At 35.0% G+C, this 18,061-nt stretch overlaps 2 protein-coding genes across 4 annotated transcripts in view; one reads left to right on the top strand and one right to left on the bottom strand.

The window, feature by feature from the left end:
* Positions 1-1,288: 1,288 nt before the first annotated feature.
* LOC141401231 (uncharacterized) lies at positions 1,289-6,090 on the top strand. The gene is made up of 2 exons (XM_073981305.1): positions 1,289-2,542; positions 2,610-6,090. The coding sequence occupies exons 1-2, from the start codon at positions 1,673-1,675 to the stop codon at positions 2,676-2,678; spliced, it is 939 nt and encodes a 312-aa protein (XP_073837406.1). The 5' UTR covers positions 1,289-1,672; the 3' UTR covers positions 2,679-6,090.
* Positions 6,091-14,650: 8,560 nt separating this feature from the next.
* Sk2 (Sphingosine kinase 2) overlaps positions 14,651-18,061 on the bottom strand; it is a 41,970-nt gene continuing 38,559 nt past the window's right edge. For all 3 annotated transcript variants that reach the window (XM_073984667.1, XM_073984665.1, XM_073984666.1), the window contains one exon: positions 14,651-15,751. In XM_073984667.1, coding sequence (XP_073840768.1) covers positions 14,846-15,751 — 906 coding nt within the window. In that variant the 3' untranslated portion in view covers positions 14,651-14,845. The remainder of the gene's footprint in view (positions 15,752-18,061) is intronic.

Genomic DNA, 18,061 nt, shown 5'->3' with positions numbered 1-18,061 from the left:
ATACTGTAGAAAATGTTTGTAAGAGGTTATAAACAATTCGAAGAGCCCTGTTTTGTGTTCGTTGCAAGGATTTAAAGTCAATATTCTTTTTTAACCCATATATCATTGACAAGTAGCTGAATAAGAGTATTAGGCCATGTTTATATTATAGCCTTTTGAAAGGTTAACCTTCTTATTCAGGATTTATTTAACGTATACGCAAAGGAATTGACATTTGAAACCCAGCGGATTTGTTAAATCCGGTTATATATAAACCTACTATTATATAGCAAGTTATTTTGGAAATTTATACCTAAGGGGTAGTTTACACTATATGTAAATGTCATATGACATGGAATTTTCCATCGTTATGTATTCGCTAATATTTGCAATATTGGAGATTTTCCTTACGCCATTTACTCTGTGGGCCCACATCAGCAAAAATTTAAAAAAACTACGTCTCTAAATTGCCTCCGTGGGTAGATATGGAATGGTTTTTTTTCGTGTCATATGACATTGATAGATGGTGTAAACTACCTCTAAATATTTCAGACAAGTGCTCTCTGTGATATTTCTACCGCAAATAGCTACATTGAAGTCTTTCCCTCCGCTGATGTGAGGACGAAACCGAATAATTTTAGTTTTTTTCTGAATTTAATACTAATCCATTGATTCTAGTAAATTCCTGAATTGCTAAAGCGTCATTTTCTATCTGTGCTTTTAATATGACCTCATGCGAATAAGATTAAGATTCGATATATCATTCAGATAAAGCGTAAATAACAAAGGTCCTAGCTTACTGCCCTGAGGCACTCCGCACATGATATTTTCATTGGTGCTACACATTTTCCCTACCTGTGCATACTGCTTCCTTTTAATTAATTTGAGAGAATTCCCTATGACTCCGTAGTACTGAACAATGTACTCCATTGTTGCTTCTTAATTGTATTTCTGAACGCGTAAACCTGCCTAAATGTTCATTTAGAAGTTTCCAACATTTTTTAGGATTTTGTTGAAGCGCCTCCAGATTTGATTTGTAAAAAGGATTCATGCAAATTCTTGTTGCTATTTTTATAACCTTACTTAAATTTTTTAGTATATTTTGGATACCAACGTCTCGACCTTTCTTTCTTCGTTTTACTAATAACTTTTTCTTCCATGTCATTAGTGCAAACAAATTATCATTAACCCATGGTGTCATTAAACGTTTAATTGGTATTATCTCTTCTTTTTCAGTAGTAGATTGCTTAATACTTTCAGAAAATATATTTATCAACTGTGACATATCAGAGTTTGCATTACTGTGGTGTATTTCAATATATATTAATATTTGATGGCAACCCTGTACTGTTAATATTTTCTACTCAATGCAAATGTATCTTTTGTACTAAATCGTTAATCGTTACTTTCAAGTAACAGCTTTTTGCTTTCTAGTTATTGTTAGCATAACTCACTGCCATTCTAACTATCAACCAGTACAAACCGTTCAACCTCCATTTTTGATTAACATTAAGATTTGTTGTGTTAAGTATTTAATAAAGAATTATTGAATTAAATCTTATTCATCGCGTGCTTCTTTTTATTTCAAAATACACAACAAAGATTGGCGACGAGTGTAAAGTCAATTTCAATAAACTTTGAATAAGAATCTGTGCATAAATTCAATAAATTTCTTCAACGTTTGCAACGCAAAATGGAGTCAGCTCAATTGGCGCAACTTCTAGAAGCCATTAATACAATGGCAACAGCTATGAAGAACCAACAAGCGTCGTCCAAAACGTCTACCAGTGTCAACATTATTACAAACTACGATCAATTTGAACCTACAAAAGAAAGCTTCAAAACGTATAAAGAGCGTTTAGAATTGCATCTGCAGTTAAAAGGTGTATTCGACGATAAAATAACTAGTGCTAAATTGTTGTTGCAATACATTGGGTCATCAATATATTCAACGCTAGCAACATTAGCAGCCCCAAGAAACATAAGTGATTTAAGTTATGATGACATAATTCAACTTCTAAGCACACATTTTTGTCCGAAAAAGAATGTTTTGGTTGAACAACATAGATTCCTTTGTGAAGTTCAAAATGAGAACCAAAACATATCTGAATTTGTAGCAGTTCTACAACAACGTTCAAATTCATGTAAGTTTGAGTGTGAATGCAAAAAATCTGTGGCGGAGATATTTTTGCGCTCTCAATTTATAAGAGGCTTGCGAGATACACATATACGTGAGCAGCTACTACAAACGCCGAATGCATCGTTTAAAGAAATAGTAGATAAAGCAACAACAATGGAAGCGGCAAAACTTGACAGCCAGGCTATTTCGCATAATACCCCATCATCAACAGAAATTAATCAACTTCATCAAAGCCGACAAAAGAAAAATCGAAGTCGCAGTCAACACCGTTCGAAATCAGCAACGAGAATAAACTACGGCGAATTAGGCTTGGAAGGGATGTGTCTGCGTTGCGGTCGTTCAAATCATATTGCAAATGAATGCAAAGTAAAAAAATCAATGTTAAAGTGTCGTGAATGTGGGAAAAGTGGTCACGTACGACAAGTATGTATACAAATGAAGATGAGGCAAAAGAAATCAACAACTGGTAAACACACACACACACACACAGTCGATCAGTGCAATCAGCTGTTTGACTCTCAAGGCAGTTCAAGTGGATCTCACGGAACATACCCCATAAACGATTATTTTGGCATAAACAAAATTATCGATATTTATCAAAACAATCAACAAATGTCAAAAAGGGATACACAAAAATTTTATGCAAAAATACAAATAGAAGGAAAAGTGCAAAAGTTCGAAATTGATTCTGGTGCTGGATTTACGTTAATCCCTCAAAACGAATACGATAAATTGCAATTAAAAAACCCTGTGAGAAAAGCAGATATGGCATTTCGGTCATATACCGGAGATGTTTTTGTTCCAGTTGGTGTCGTTGATGTGGAAGTCAAATATAAAAACAAAACATCAACAGAAGAGATGTACATAGTAAATTCAAAACATTCTGCGCTGCTGGGTAGAGTGTGGATACGTCATTTACATATAAATCTAACGGATGTCGATTTAGAATGTGAAAAAGGTGAGCATGGTGCAATTTTCGAGGTGCGACCAGTGGAAGAAATTCTTAAAAATTATCCAGAAATTTTCAAGCAACAAGTTGGCTGTATACCTGATGCTATGTGCTGCTTGAAGTTGCAGAAAGGGGCAAAGCCAATGTTTGTGCGTGAGAGGCAAGTTCCTTTTGCTCTGCGAGAAAAGGTGGAGCGTGAATTGGACAGCTTAGAGCGAGATGGAATAATTTCAAAAATAAATACCAGCAATTGGGGATCGCCGTTGGTCGTCATTCCGAAGTCAGATGGTAATGTGCGTTTGTGTGTAGATTACAAAATTGGTGTAAATCCACAATTGGAACCTGCACACTACCCAATCAAAAGAATTGATGAAATTTTCAATACACTTAAAAATTCAACGTATTTTTGCAAGCTCGACCTATACAAAGCGTACTTACATGTGAGAGTGGATGAAGAGAGCAGGGATATACAAACAATTTCGACACATAGAGGTGTATATCGAATGAATAGATTGTCTTTTGGTATAAAAACTGCACCAAGTGAATTCAATCGGATTTTGGATCAAATTTTACAAGGCCTTGACGGCACAATATCGTATTTCGACGACATTATTATACATGGTGGTACAATATACGAATGCGAGACGCGATTAATCAAATGTTTGGAAGTTTTAAAAGCAAATCAACTACACGTCAACAAAAATAAGTGCGAATTTTTCAAAACCGAGCTGCAGTATTTAGGATATATTGTCAGCCACAACAAAATATCAAAGTGCCCAAGTAAAATCGAAGCCATAATAAATTTGCCAAGACCACAGAACGTTAATGAGGTGCGAACATTTCTTGGCATGATTACATATTATTCAAGGTTCATTCCGAATGCATCAACTTTAACACATCCGTTGCGACAATTGTTAGAAGAGGGGAAAAAGTTTGTGTGGACATCAAATTGTGAAAACGCTTTCAAAAATCTCAAAAAAGAAATTGTTGCTGATAGGGTACTTACACCCTACAACGAAACCTTACCTGTGACCTTGGCTTGTGACGCAAGTCCCACAGGTATTGGTGCTGTTTTATCTCATATTATAAACGGAGTAGAGCGCCCCGTAGCATTTGCATCCAGAGCCTTAACAAAGGCAGAACAAAATTACAGTCAATTGGACCGTGAGGCGTTGGCTATTGTGTATGCTGTTGACAAGTTTTTTACGTATTTAATGGGAAGAGAATTCACCCTTATTACGGACAACCGTCCACTTTCAAGAATTTTTCACCAAAGTGCAAAGACACCAGCGATGACGTCAGCAAGATTACTCAGGTATGCGTCTTTTCTACAAAATTTTAATTACAAAGTTGTCCATCGTAGAGGCATCGACAATTCAAATGCAGATTGTTTGTCCAGAGCTCCAATGGAGGCTAATATCAAATTTCAACATTTTTTGGACGAAGAAGTCAAAAACATTCAAGATCAAATCATCAATCAAATATCGTCATCAACGGTTACCGCTGCAACAATAGCAAAGGAGACGGAAAGGGATCCCGAATTAGCAACTTTGAAAATAGACCTTCTGAGCGGGAAAAACTTGGATCCAAGCTATTCTTTGCAAGATGGAGTTATATTTCGTGGCGATCGGGTGGTCATCCCTCTAAACCTACGTCCGTATATTCTCAATGAACTACATCATACACACAGCGGCGTTGTCAAAATGAAGCAGTTAGCACGAAGATTTTGTTACTGGAAAAACATAGATTCCGACATTGAACATTTGGTAAGAGCCTGCCAAAATTGCGCACAGGTGAGGAAAAATCCTACGAAAGTAATAACACACCAATGGGAAGAACCAAGTGGAAATTTTCAAAGGGTCCATATCGACTACGCAGGACCATTTCAAAATCATTATTTTTTCGTGTTGGTGGACGCAAAATCAAAATGGCCAGAAGTTCGAGTGATTCGAGAGGCCCCAACCACTGAAAAAACTATACTTCTACTTCAAAACATTTTTTCGACTCATGGTCTTCCTCAAATCTTGGTTTCCGACAACGCCACAATTTTTCAAAGCAGCCATTTTAAACGTTTTTGTATGGAAAATGGAATAATTCAAAAGTTTATCGCCCCAGGTCATCCAGCCACAAATGGGTTAGCCGAAAGGTACATTCAAACATTAAAGTGCAAGCTCAAGGCAATGGAAGGTGAAAAAGGTAACGTTTGTGAAAAAGTTCAAGATATTGTTTTACGTTACAGAGCAACGCCATTAGCAAACGGGAAGAGCCCCGCAGAAATGTATCTTGGTCGTGTTTTAAGAATTAAATTGGATGCAATTCGCCCAACGAAGCAGCGTTCAGATTCTCCAACTCGGTTTAAAGTACGCCAGTTAAGCCTGGGAGAGAGGGTACAGGTCCGTTGGTACGACAGAAATAAGCCTACGTGGAAGTTTGGAGTTGTCATACGTAAATTTGGAAATTTACATTATCAAATTAAGCTTGATAATGGATACGAGCTGAAACGTCATATTAATCAACTTTACAAATCCGAGGTGCCAAAGCCACAAAAATCTGTTACATTCGCTGAGGATGTGCAACCGAAAAAGAAACCTGCCTTTGATGAAATCAGAATTGAACAGACAATTGCGAATCCAGTCGACAATCCAGTCGTTACTCAACCACAAGTGTCTACACCAGAAACACCAACAGCGTTAAGGCGTTCGAATCGGATAAGAAGACCTCCTGCTCATTTGTCAGACCATGTCCAATTTTAGCCTGGGAGATTGTGGTGTATTTCAATATATATTAATATTTGATGGCAACCCTGTACTGTTAATATTTTCTACTCAATGCAAATGTATCTTTTGTACTAAATCGTTAATCGTTACTTTCAAGTAACAGCTTTTTGCTTTCTAGTTATTGTTAGCATAACTCACTGCCATTCTAACTATCAACCAGTACAAACCGTTCAACCTCCATTTTTGATTAACATTAAGATTTGTTGTGTTAAGTATTTAATAAAGAATTATTGAATTAAATCTTATTCATCGCGTGCTTCTTTTTATTTCAAAATACACAACAATTACCATACAACTGTAGGTTTCACAAATAGTTTCTTTAAGTCAATTATAATGACGTTATATTTTGGGAGTATAATCATTATTTTCTTCATTACAAAAAATTTTGCATGAGACTATATTGTGATCTGTTAAATTACATTCAATTGAGTCCACGACGATAGTATTTTGAATATTACTAAAAATATTATCTATCGATTTCGCGCTGGATGGGCGAGTAATCAAAGAATGGCAACTTCTGTAGTTAAAATGTGAAAACAAATTTAAAAAATCAGAAGAACATGCAATGTCTAGCAAGTCTGTGTTTGAATCGCCAACAACAATACGCGGAGAAATGCCAATGTTTTGTAACTTTTCTTCAATGGTTTTATAAAAAGTAGTAAGATCGCATTTTTGAGAACGGTAAAAGCTGGTAATTTTACCAGGTTTTCCACTTATTTTGAAATTATTTATTAAAATAGTTATTATATCAAAAAAGTTCTTGCTTTCACAGTACTCAATTACGTATTCATAGTTGTTTCTAATGAAAAATGATGTACCACCATATGCATCATTCCTGCAGCAATGAACAGTATTATATGCAGGAATATGATAAATTTCTTTTATACATATTACTTTGAATCCATGTCTCCTGAACAGCAATAATATTCGTTAAAATCTCAAATTTTGAAATCATTAGTTTAAATTCATTAAACTTGTTTTTAGATGAAATGCTTCGCATGTTTACAGATAATATATTAAGAAATTTACTTTCAAAATTTAAAAGATAACCGATAAAAGTTTTTAAGTTTGAAAAATATTTATTAGTATAAGACATTGTTGTGTGAAAATAAAATAATTCAGTTTAAAAAAAAGACAGAAAAAATGTATATATTATTTTAGTTATCTGCATTTGAGGGTGATATAAAATGAGACTCAATTTCATCCTCCGAGTCATCAGAATCATTTAATGGGGTTACAGGCCTTTGAGATTGTCTTCTGCTTTGATACTTATTCGTTGTAGCTTCTAAAAGAATATCATGGACGTCTTTCTCGGTTTTAATTAGATTTGGCCTTGTTATATCGTTCTTTTTAGCAAAAATTCTTCCAGAATGTGAGTACACTTTGTTGTATCCAATTGATTTTAGTGATCTTGCGTAGTTTAGTAAATTCATCGACTCTTTACTCAAAAAATCATTTATATAAATAGATTTTGTTTCTTCATTGTTCTTTAATTTTGATTTAGCTGTCATAAGCGAATCTTTAGCTGATTTTGAAGTGAATTTTACCACCAAACTTGCCTTTTGGCTTGATTGATTTTTGCTTTTTAAAAAATAGGCTTCATCTATTGTTTGTTCAGGGATTTCCACACCAACAATTTTTGAAAGTTCAATTACCGATTTAGCAGCATTTTCATCACTGCAAATCATCAAGTTTATTTAATTTTTCTTTTATTAGTTCCAATTCTTCTTTAAACGAGCCTGAGGATTTGTCACATGATCACATATGTGACAAATGTGTTTCTCCTGTTTATCTTTCACTAATCGTTCATATTGCCGTTTGCTCAGTTTTGTACACACAGCATGGAAGATTTTACCGCACTCGTCACATTCAATATTGTCCTGCTTATCTTCCTTAACCTCCATTTTGCACTGACCACATAAAATGAAATTTTTAATGCTACGGCGACTTTTACTTGGCATGTTTTGCATTTTTGTTACTTTGTTGTTTTTTAGTTCGGTTTGAGTAATTGGTTTAGTTCTCTGTACACTCGGGGTACTAAATTACACTTTCAATTAGTTTGTTTGCAAATTATTGCATACTTTTAGACGCAACAGTAAAATGTAGGAGTTTATGATAATGCAGTGTTTTCTTTAATGCTACTGTTAAAGGGAATTCACAAATTTGTAAAAGCTTTTTTCATGTATGAAATATTTCCGAAAGTCTTCTCTTTTTAGCACAATTAGTTTAGTTGTTTACGAATAGAAAACGCCAAAATAATAATTTTGTTCTCAAAATTTGTAGTTTTTTGTGCACTTATTCTCATTTGTTTTCACTTTAGATTTTATTTTTTTAAAAAAAGTCTGGATTTTAACTACAAAAAAAAAAAAAAAAACGTTAAAGCAGTAGATAAATCACTTCCGCATTTTTAAATTAGTACGACTTCCACAAAAAATTGCATGTTGATGTTCTCTTTCTCTCAGCATATGATTTATTGAATTTATTTGTTTTTGCATTAAATGCTGCCTCCGCTACTTCGGTGTCGCCTTTCTTTTGCAATTGGTCTTCTAATTGCAATTTTGCCATCAAGTTTTCTTTGGTTCTCTCATCTTTTATGTTATACCATACCGTTTTAAAATTTTGGTACTTCCGTGGTAAACTACTTATTATGCGTACCATTTTTATACTGTCAGACAGCTTTCCACCTTGTGCCTCTATTTCTGCTGCTAATGAAGTCACTTTTGACACATATGCTGCAACTGATTCTTCTTCTTGCATTTTTAGAAAGAAATATTCTTCGTAATGGTACATTACTTTAGCTTCGTTCCCGTACTTTTTAATAGTGAAACTCGTAAAAAAGAGAACTGTAAAAAAAATATTCTCACATAAAAGTTTTTTGAAATTGTTCGGGAACGGAAAAATGGTAACTACATCAAACAAAAAAAAAAATGGAACAAATGTCAAAGTCAGCGTATAAGCCAAATAGACGTCGGCAACCACTTTACTATCTTTTACATGATCAAATTCTTCGAGTAAAAAGTTTTTAAAGAGAGCGTCATTCAGTGTCATTTTTGTTTAAAGAGATGTGAACATTTTACAACTTTTTTGTGTACGAAACGCTTTTTCGGGTAAAATGTGTAAAAGTGGTAAAAATTGCAAAAACTTTTTAGTTCTGGAACAAAGCTTTTTACTTCACTTTGCTTGTCGTGAATACTTTTTAATTTTTCGTTGACTTCGTTCGATGTGGTAACTGACATTACGTGGTTTGCTTGGTCCTTTTCAATTGAATTTATTGGAATACCCATGGCTTTTCCATCACGCTTCATCCATAAATCCTTTTGATCTTGGGAAACTGAATCATAAAATTTATTTTTTCCTTGGGCTACCGTAAGCAATCCGTGGTCTTTTAAAACCGCATCGACGTTAAACTTCCATAGCCTATAGTTGTGGTTGTTTAGTCGAGGGGAAATATGGATGTATTCCTCCGTCATTGCACTTCAAAAACTTTTATTTAAAATTAAACGTAAACTTTTAAAATTTAACACATTGCAAATACGTTTTCAAAAATAAAGCACTGGCCCATAATTCTTCATGTATTTCTAAAGGTTAGAAACGAAGTGAAGAATATTCATGTTAAAAACATACAGTATCGGCCAAAACTAAAGCACCCCCTCAGTAAATTTTTTTGAAATGATAATTTTTTTATGAAAACTAAATTATAAATTTATATTTATTTTTCTTTTTATTTATTTATATCTTTATAATTGGAAAATACAAAAATAAGGAATTCAGAATTTAATAAACAAAAGTTAAAATTCAAAAAATATTTTAGGTCGCAAATATAAGCGGACAAAACTAAAGCACCCCCCAATTTGAGGTACAACAAAAACTATTGAAATCAATATTTCGTTGCGTATCCTCTATTCTGAATGACACAATCACATCTTTTTGGTATAGATGATACTAAATTATTAATTACTGCAGGCGAAATAATTGGTTTTCGCAAAATTTAGCTTAAATCCTCAAAATACTGAAAATCGGAAGGTACCGTTATATGGAGGCTATATCCAAACGTGGACCCAGGTCCACGATTTTTGGTGGATATGTTCTGTGACCACTAAGAACCCTAAGTACCAAATTACAGCTAATTTAGTAGGAAAATGTGGCTTAAATATTCGAAATACCGAAGATCGGAAGGTACCGCTATAAGGGGGCTATACGAAAACATTAGCCGATATTGTTCATATTCATCCAAAAATGATGCTACAGCATCCACTAGCCAAATACAATACGCTAACGTTTAAAAATTAGCAAAAGAACGAATTGCAGAAGAACGATAGACGCCGGCTTATTCAGTCGACGACCAGCAAATAAAAAAACCTTTCATATCGACTAAAAATGAAGGAGCCAGACTGGCATTCGCCAAGACCCATTTGAACAGTTTTCCGATGAATCTATGTTTAATTTAAAGTATTCAGATGGTAAAAGGCTTGGACCAAATGGGCAACCGTTTAATCCTAAATATTGCAAAGACGCTGTAAAAAATGGAGGCGGAAGGTTTTTTGCTGGTCGTCGATTGCATAAGCTGGAGTCTACCGTTCTTTTGCAATTCGTTCTTTTGCTAATTTTTAAACGTTAGCGTATTGTATTTGGCTAGTGGATGCTGTAGCATCATTTTTGGATGAATATGAACAATATCGGCTAATGTTTTGGTATAGCCCCCTTATAGCGGTACCTTCTGATCTTCGGTATTTTGAATATTTAAGCCATATTTCCCTACTAAATTACTTGGGGTTCCCAGTGGTCACAAAACATATCCACCAAAAATCGTGGACCTGGGTTCACGTTTGGGTGTAGCCCCCATATAACGGTACCTTCCGATTTTCAGTATTTTGAGGATTTAAGCTAAATTTTCCGAAAATCAAATATTTCGCCTGCAGTAATTAATAATTTAGTATCCTTTATGCCTAAAAGATGTGATTGTGTCATCCAGAATAGAGGATAAGCAACGAAATATTGATTTCAATAATTTTTGCTGTACCTCAAATGGGGGGGGTGCTTTAGTTTTGTCCGCTTATATTTGCGACCTAAAATATTTTTTGAATTTTAACTTTTGTTTATTAAATTCTGATCTCCCTATTTTTGTATTTTTCAATTAAAAATATATAAATAAATAAAAAGAAAAATAAAAAATAAATTTGTAATTTAGTTTTCATAAAAAAATTATCATTTGGCCGATACTGTACGTAGAACTTCGTACTATAAAAGTGCATTAGCATAAAAAAATTGCTGAATGCAACGACCAATCAAATAGTGAGCGCCACCATCACTGTTCTATAACACGGTTTGGTCTTACTTCGGGTATTCGACCAGCAAGTATATGGCTAGCGGCGCGGCAGTGATGATGTCTCGGAACGTCCTTTCCGCTACCCGAACATCAGAAGGATTGGGCAGTTCTCTGAAGCGGTAATTGGTGAACTCTTTGAAACTCGGTCAATCAGCTTTCCCATGATTGACGAATGTGAGGCGTTCAGAGGTGATGAAATGGGGGGATCTGCTTTTGGATACAATTATGGGGAGATGGTCTGATCCAAGAGAAATGACGGTCTGCCAGGTAACGTCATTTTTCAGACCCGGTGACACTATCGGGCATGTTCTGGAATTCACCGTGTATCCATTTCACATCACACATGCACTTCACCTGTGAAAGCAATTGATGTTCTGTATTTCACGTGAAAAGAGCTTTCATATTTAACGAAAGAACTTTGGAAAGCTTTATTACAGCTTTCAAACTTTATCATTAACAATGACAAAATATCAGTCTGCGTTGGCGCATCAACGAATACACATGCGTGTGCGGGTATGTAGGCTTTGTTCGTTTGATTGTTTACGAAACAGAGTAAACAAAGAGACGAACTTCTACAAGAGCGCGTACATGTTGAATTTGGTACTTTGGGAAAAAATACATTTTTAAATCATATTTTGTTAAGAAAATTAAATATTTTTTTAAATGCTAATAGAAAACACTTTATTTTTTAGTCCTATGCAGTTTTTTGTAGAAAATTTCAATTAGTTTCTTTAAAAAATAAGAATTCACTCAGCTCTCGCCATCAAAATTACAGTGTGAGGAATACACCCCAACTAGGTGTAAAGTGTGTTGCAGAACAGCTTTAGGTGTGTTCTATACACGTGAGGTGCAGAGGTGAATGCCAGAACATGCCTGTATGGTTATGTCTGACGAACTGTTCCACTCTCCTCTAATTCTGGTAGGGGCTTCCTCATTGACCGTGCAAAACGTAGAGCTATCAATCTGCTCAGCCAGCGCTGTACCTCTCTGATCGTTTCCGAGGGCCGAATGCCACATCTCATGATGCGCATTAAAGTCCCCCAAGACCAGACGGTTATCACCTTCCAAAAGCTTGCTAATGTTAGACTTGTAATCTGAGATACAGCTATATCTCGGCGGAATGTATTCGTTCAGCAACTCTATCTCTATTCCACACCTGACTCCTACCCCCATACATTCCAGGTACGGGTCATTAGAGTCAGGCTCAAGCGAGATAGATCTGTATTGAACAGACTGGTGCAAAAGGAAAGCTAATCCCCCACCTCCACTTCTGGTGCGATCCTGCCTTAATACGTTGTAACCATCACAACTCTCTAAGCTGTAGTTGTCGTTGAGCTTGGTTTCCTGCACCGTCACGACCTTGATCTTCTTCCGATTCATAAATTCCATACTTTCATCAATCTTACCTCGGAGTCATACTTCTATCTCCGTGTTGGAGCTATTCACTTTTAATAGATCGGAGAGAAATACTCAATTATGTATACCTTTCTTTTCATGTGATAGTTGCTCGAATTTTTAATACTTTACCATCGGGCCTTAAGTTGTTCAATACCTCTCGAAAATGTTATAAGGAGCTTTTATTTCAATACGTCAATAATCATGGATTTTAAAGCTTGTTTTTTTTTATTTTTTGTTTGCTTGTTAAATCGTTGATAATGTCGTTGCATAGTAAATAGTAAAATTTGTTGTGTTTAATTCACTAAATTTTTAATTTTATTTATTTCTTCTTTTTTTAATCATAAATTTTTCTAGTGTGATATAAAATTAAATTTTGCCTATCTTACATTTATACATGTTATTATAAAAAGGATGCATTTTCTGGGATTGGAAGAACAACGGCTGGTGTTAAATAGAGTTGTGTCGTTCATGAACGAACCGGCTCAAAGGAACGATTCCGTGAAAAGATCGAACGGATCCGTATCCAGCACATTCGTTTATGTCGTTCATTTAGATCTCTGATGGCCAAGACATCGCTGCTTACAAAATTTGCAGCAAAACCACCATAATTAGTTTTACACACAAAATCTACTTACGCAAGCTGCGTTAGCGCAGTCATCACAAATTTGTACACACAAAACAATCAATGATTCAGTTGGCTCATATCGTTCGGTAGATCATTTCGTTCATCTCGTTATTTTAGATTCCCTGGTTCTTTTTGCTTCTTTCGTTCATATTCAAAATCACCACCACCACGTTAAGAAAACAACCACCATTCTTTGCACACAAACAAACTCACACAAGCTGCGTTAACGAAAGCATCACAAACTGACACACACAAAACAATCAATGTAGAGAAGAGGAACCATGAACGATATTCAAAAGAAAATGATGGACTAACATGTTTTATGGAATGAAAAAGAGCCAACGAACGAAGTGAAGGACCCGGATCTTTTTGGTGAACGGAATGAAAAAGATCGATCCGCTCAATGAACGAGATTGCCCAACACTAGTGTTAAATGCTGCGCGTACGGTTGCTGTTGAGGGGACTGCGGAGTTTCGTAATCTGACGATGACTTACTGGGGGCTGTGTTCGCGCACCATGCAGCAACATAGCCCTGTCGTAGTCCCTAGCGTGGACAAGTCCAGAGCAACCTCTTAGATGCGCCCACTCCTGACGTCTATTGCATCTCACCGAAGTTTGGAGCAGGCATTCTGGGATATGCTGCTCCCAACAAAGAAAAACGAAACAAATGCAAACACGTGTACACTGAGGTGGCAGGCGCTGACCCGAACATTGATGCTGTGTGATTCCGGGTCAATCCGGTACGAGAGAACCCGCTGCCTGGGATTGCAATCTGATCAAAATAACTTTTGTTTACATTTCTTATAAGTTTTTATGTTTTAAAAACTTAATTGCATTTTAAGATAGTAAAATTTGCATATTGTGTTAAATATTTATAACACAATGCGTATATTATTATTTGTTTGTGCCTTAAGTATGGCTGCGAATAAGAGTAATTGACGTTTTCGTACTACTCTGTGCATGGCTACTGTAAATTACCCATGCAAACTATTTTAAAGTACAACTAAGTTTTTAAAACATAAAAATTGAACCTCTTAATGTTTTACCACTTTTTACTCGAAAAGTGTTCCTTTACTTGATGTAAGCTAAAATTTTTATGATAGCAGTTCGCAACTTTTACTACTTTCGCAACTTTTACCAGTTTTTAAAGTAAAGGAACAGGCCAAAAGTTTTAAACGCAGTTACCGGACGTAAACGTCAGTATCCCTGACATCTCCTTAAATTTTAGATTCATGCAGGCCTGTTTTCAAAAAAAAAAATTTTTTCTTTGACACATTAATTTCTTTTTAACGATTTTTTATTTAACGAGGCAAAAATAAATCACTCTTTAACATGCCCATATTTTGGAAGTTTTTTGGAAAAGTTTCTGGACGCCCTCTGAATTAAATCTTTTCTTCTTCTATTTCATCTACATCGACGATACCTAAAGAGAAAAGGAAGTAATAATGCAAAAGAATAAGAATCATACTAACATTTATTTATACAATCACACTTTTGGAAGAATATTTGTTGTTCTAATTTTTTTATTCAAAAATATCTAGATATGAAGTGTATTAACACAACACTTTAAAAGCTAAGAGATTCTAATTACTGAATGTGATTTCACTGAAAATATAAAAAGACTTTATAACTTATAGACAATAAGGTGGCATTATATTTTTTTCTTTGGAATCAGAATTTTAACTGCATCAGGAATTATTCTTGCTTGGAGCTGGCCACATTTCACTCGCTCGCCGTCTACTGTCAATATGCCATTGTTCTCATAAGGTTCCAAGTGGAATGCCTCCGCCCGCACAACTTTTATGAACTCAGTATTCTCTGGTGGTAAATGAGTTCCGGAGCTCATGTTGATTAGAAAGTTTAATAATTGCGATCTACTGATACCGCCATGAATTATAACTAAATAGATTGTACCATCATTGAGCTTAGACTGGGGTGCAAAAAAACAGTCGCTGCCAAGATGAGTTTGATACGCAGCATGAATCATGACAAATTCACCATTTAGAACTACCCATTTATCATAATTAGGAAGAGGCTGGACATTTCTTTCACTTAAGCGCCTAAATTGCGATTCATCAATATCGGCAATTCCTTCAGCACAATGACTTTCACTGCATTCACTCGTATCGGAAATACTATGATATAAACTTTCGGAAATTGAATAGTAAGTGCTTTTCCGAGATCCCGATGATAACCAGCTACCACATCGTGACCGAAATGATTGATTTGCCAATGTTTCTAGCGAAATTACATCCTCAAATTCAGTTTCGCTAATATGGTCGTTGGATTTGTACACTTTACTCAGTGTCCCCTGGAAACTTATACTATGTTGTAAACTAGTTCTGCTCCTCGATACATGTGTTTGCGATAAAATTGCGTCTGTTGCACTTTCCGCTTTAGGGATATAAGATATTCGGCCACGATATGTTCGTAAGTTAATAAGGCGATGCAACGTCCAAATTGTGAATCGTTGGTATCCTAAAGCTCTTAAACGTTCACTTTCGATGTCGATGTCAGAAATCAGACCCCATCCAACAGACAAAAAAGAGTATATAATCTACACATAAATTTAATGTTTAAATGGTTATAATGACCAGAAGAATATAGTCTGACATCATAAATGCAACACGGCGCAACATTTGACAAGTGTTCATAAAAAATGCAGTGTCTTTTGGAAAACAACTCATCGTGTTCATAAATGCAATACAGCGATTAAAATTTATTTAGTACTGTTATGCGGGCCATACAGGACAGCATTTGTAATAGTATTAGAAAATTTATTTGAAAATAAAAATATTGTTTGTGACGAAATTAAAAAATTTTAAAAACTTAACCTGAAAATCGTGTTTTGGCAGAGAATGTATAAATTTTTGGAATATGGATTAAAGGATGCCACGCACTATTCAAACACAGTTTGGCATTATGGTAACTGCGTGCGCGATTGAATAGTGTTTACAAATGCCAGTGCAAGTTCAATTTTAAAATTATTTTAAGCCGCATAAAACACACAGAATCATAAAGTATCGATTTACATTAGGCGCTTTTCCTTGCAGCAATTTTTCTCGTTATCTTTTAAACTTGCCTCACCCTAGAACCTTTCAAAAAGTTTTGAAAACTTATACTGTTATACAAAGGTTGAAAAAAATTTGCTGATGTTCTGATGTACTATTTTTTTATTTTATAACAAATGGGCGTCTAATATCTTTCGAATACAGTGAGTGTCAAAAATATTCGGTTTTCAATTTCACCAATAATAACACCTCAGTATTTTAGAAGCCCATGCCCAATATCCAAAAAACCAAATTCTTAAAAATAAGTTGGTCCTGTGGCAATAAAAAAATTTATGTAACATGGATCCATGGCAACCCCATAAGCGAGAATAATAAAGAAAACGTTGTTAACCCTGTTTTCTATGCGTCAAAAATATTCGGTTTTTGTAACTTTTGTTAAATATCTTGCCAAAAAACATGTCATTATCGAACTTTTTCTGCAATATTAGTATACATTTTAATAATTGCGAACAGAATCTTTGTTCCTGTGTGCAAAAATATTATTTATAGCAAATTATTAAAATTTAGCGCTAAGGAAAAACGCTATCCCAGAAAAGAGAAAACTGGTCATATTTCATTATAAAACAGCAGAAATAAAAGGAAATTTTGCTAATTTTTGAATATTTAGTCGAATATAGTTGAAATAATGTGCAGAAGTCACGAAAATATAGAAGTACAGTAGAATCGCGATAATTCGTACCCCTATAATTCGGAATCTTCGATAATTCGTATCAAACTGCTGGCCCCTTGAAGCCATTTCCTTCGCATTTTAACCCCGGTAATTCGAAACCCTCGATAACTCGTAGGAAATCGCCGGTCCCTTGGATTACGAATTATCGAAGTTCTTCTGTAATAGATTACGTAAAACACATAAGCCATATTTTCTATCTTCTGAAAGTCATTTAGGACTCAGTGACCAATTTCAAGAAAATTAAGGGCGGTTTAGCCGTAATTTTTAGGAGATTCCTCTAGCTTCCAAGTTCTTGGTTTTGGCTCGCTTATGTGTTTCACGAAATCGATTTTTCTATATTTTCGTGACTTTTGCGTATTATTTCAACTATATTCGACTAAATATTCAAAAATAAGCAAAATTTCCTTTTATTTCTGCTATTTTTATGATGAAATATGACCAGTTTTCTCTTTTCTGGAATAGCGTTTTTCCTAAGCTCTAAATTTTAATAATTTGCTATAAAATATAATATTTTTGCACACAGGAACAAAGATTCTGTTCGCAATTATTATTATGGTTGCCATGGATCCATGTTACATAGACTTTTTAATTGCCACAGGACCAATATTTTATTAAGTATTCGCTTTTTTGGATGTTGGGCATGGGCTTCTAAAATACTGAGGTGTTATTATTAGTGAAATTGAAAACCGAATATTTTTGAAACTCACTGTAAGCTATATTTTTTAAAATCGGATAACAAATGGTTAGTTTATAGTGGTTGAAGTGTAAAAACGCATTAAAAAGGAAAAATGAGGTAGTAGAAAAGAGCGAAGCTCTCTTCTACAATCCGAATAAGGCTCCTGAAAGAAGTGCAGAGAAGATATCCCCATACGGCTCGTAAGAGCGGCTAATTAGCGTGGGCAATTGGAATGCTGCAGACGTAACCAATGTATCGAACATATACATTAGCCGCCCACCTTGACGCGCTATCTTCAAGGCAACAGGGTTAGACTAAATTCGCGAGCAAACTTAAACTAGAGTTAGTAGGTTGCGTTTCAAGTTAGAGGTACGCAAATCAAGTTTCTAGTGAGCATGTTCAAATAATGTGCGAGACTTTCAAATTAAACTACGATTTAGTTAAAATTGT

The sequence above is a fragment of the Musca autumnalis genome, unplaced genomic scaffold, assembly GCF_047663935.1.
Source record: "Musca autumnalis isolate F117 unplaced genomic scaffold, ASM4766393v1 scaffold_4, whole genome shotgun sequence".
Lineage (NCBI taxonomy): Eukaryota > Metazoa > Arthropoda > Insecta > Diptera > Muscidae > Musca > Musca autumnalis.
The sequence above is the reverse complement of the archived record's forward strand: the minus strand, read 5'-3'. Positions and strand labels throughout refer to the sequence as shown.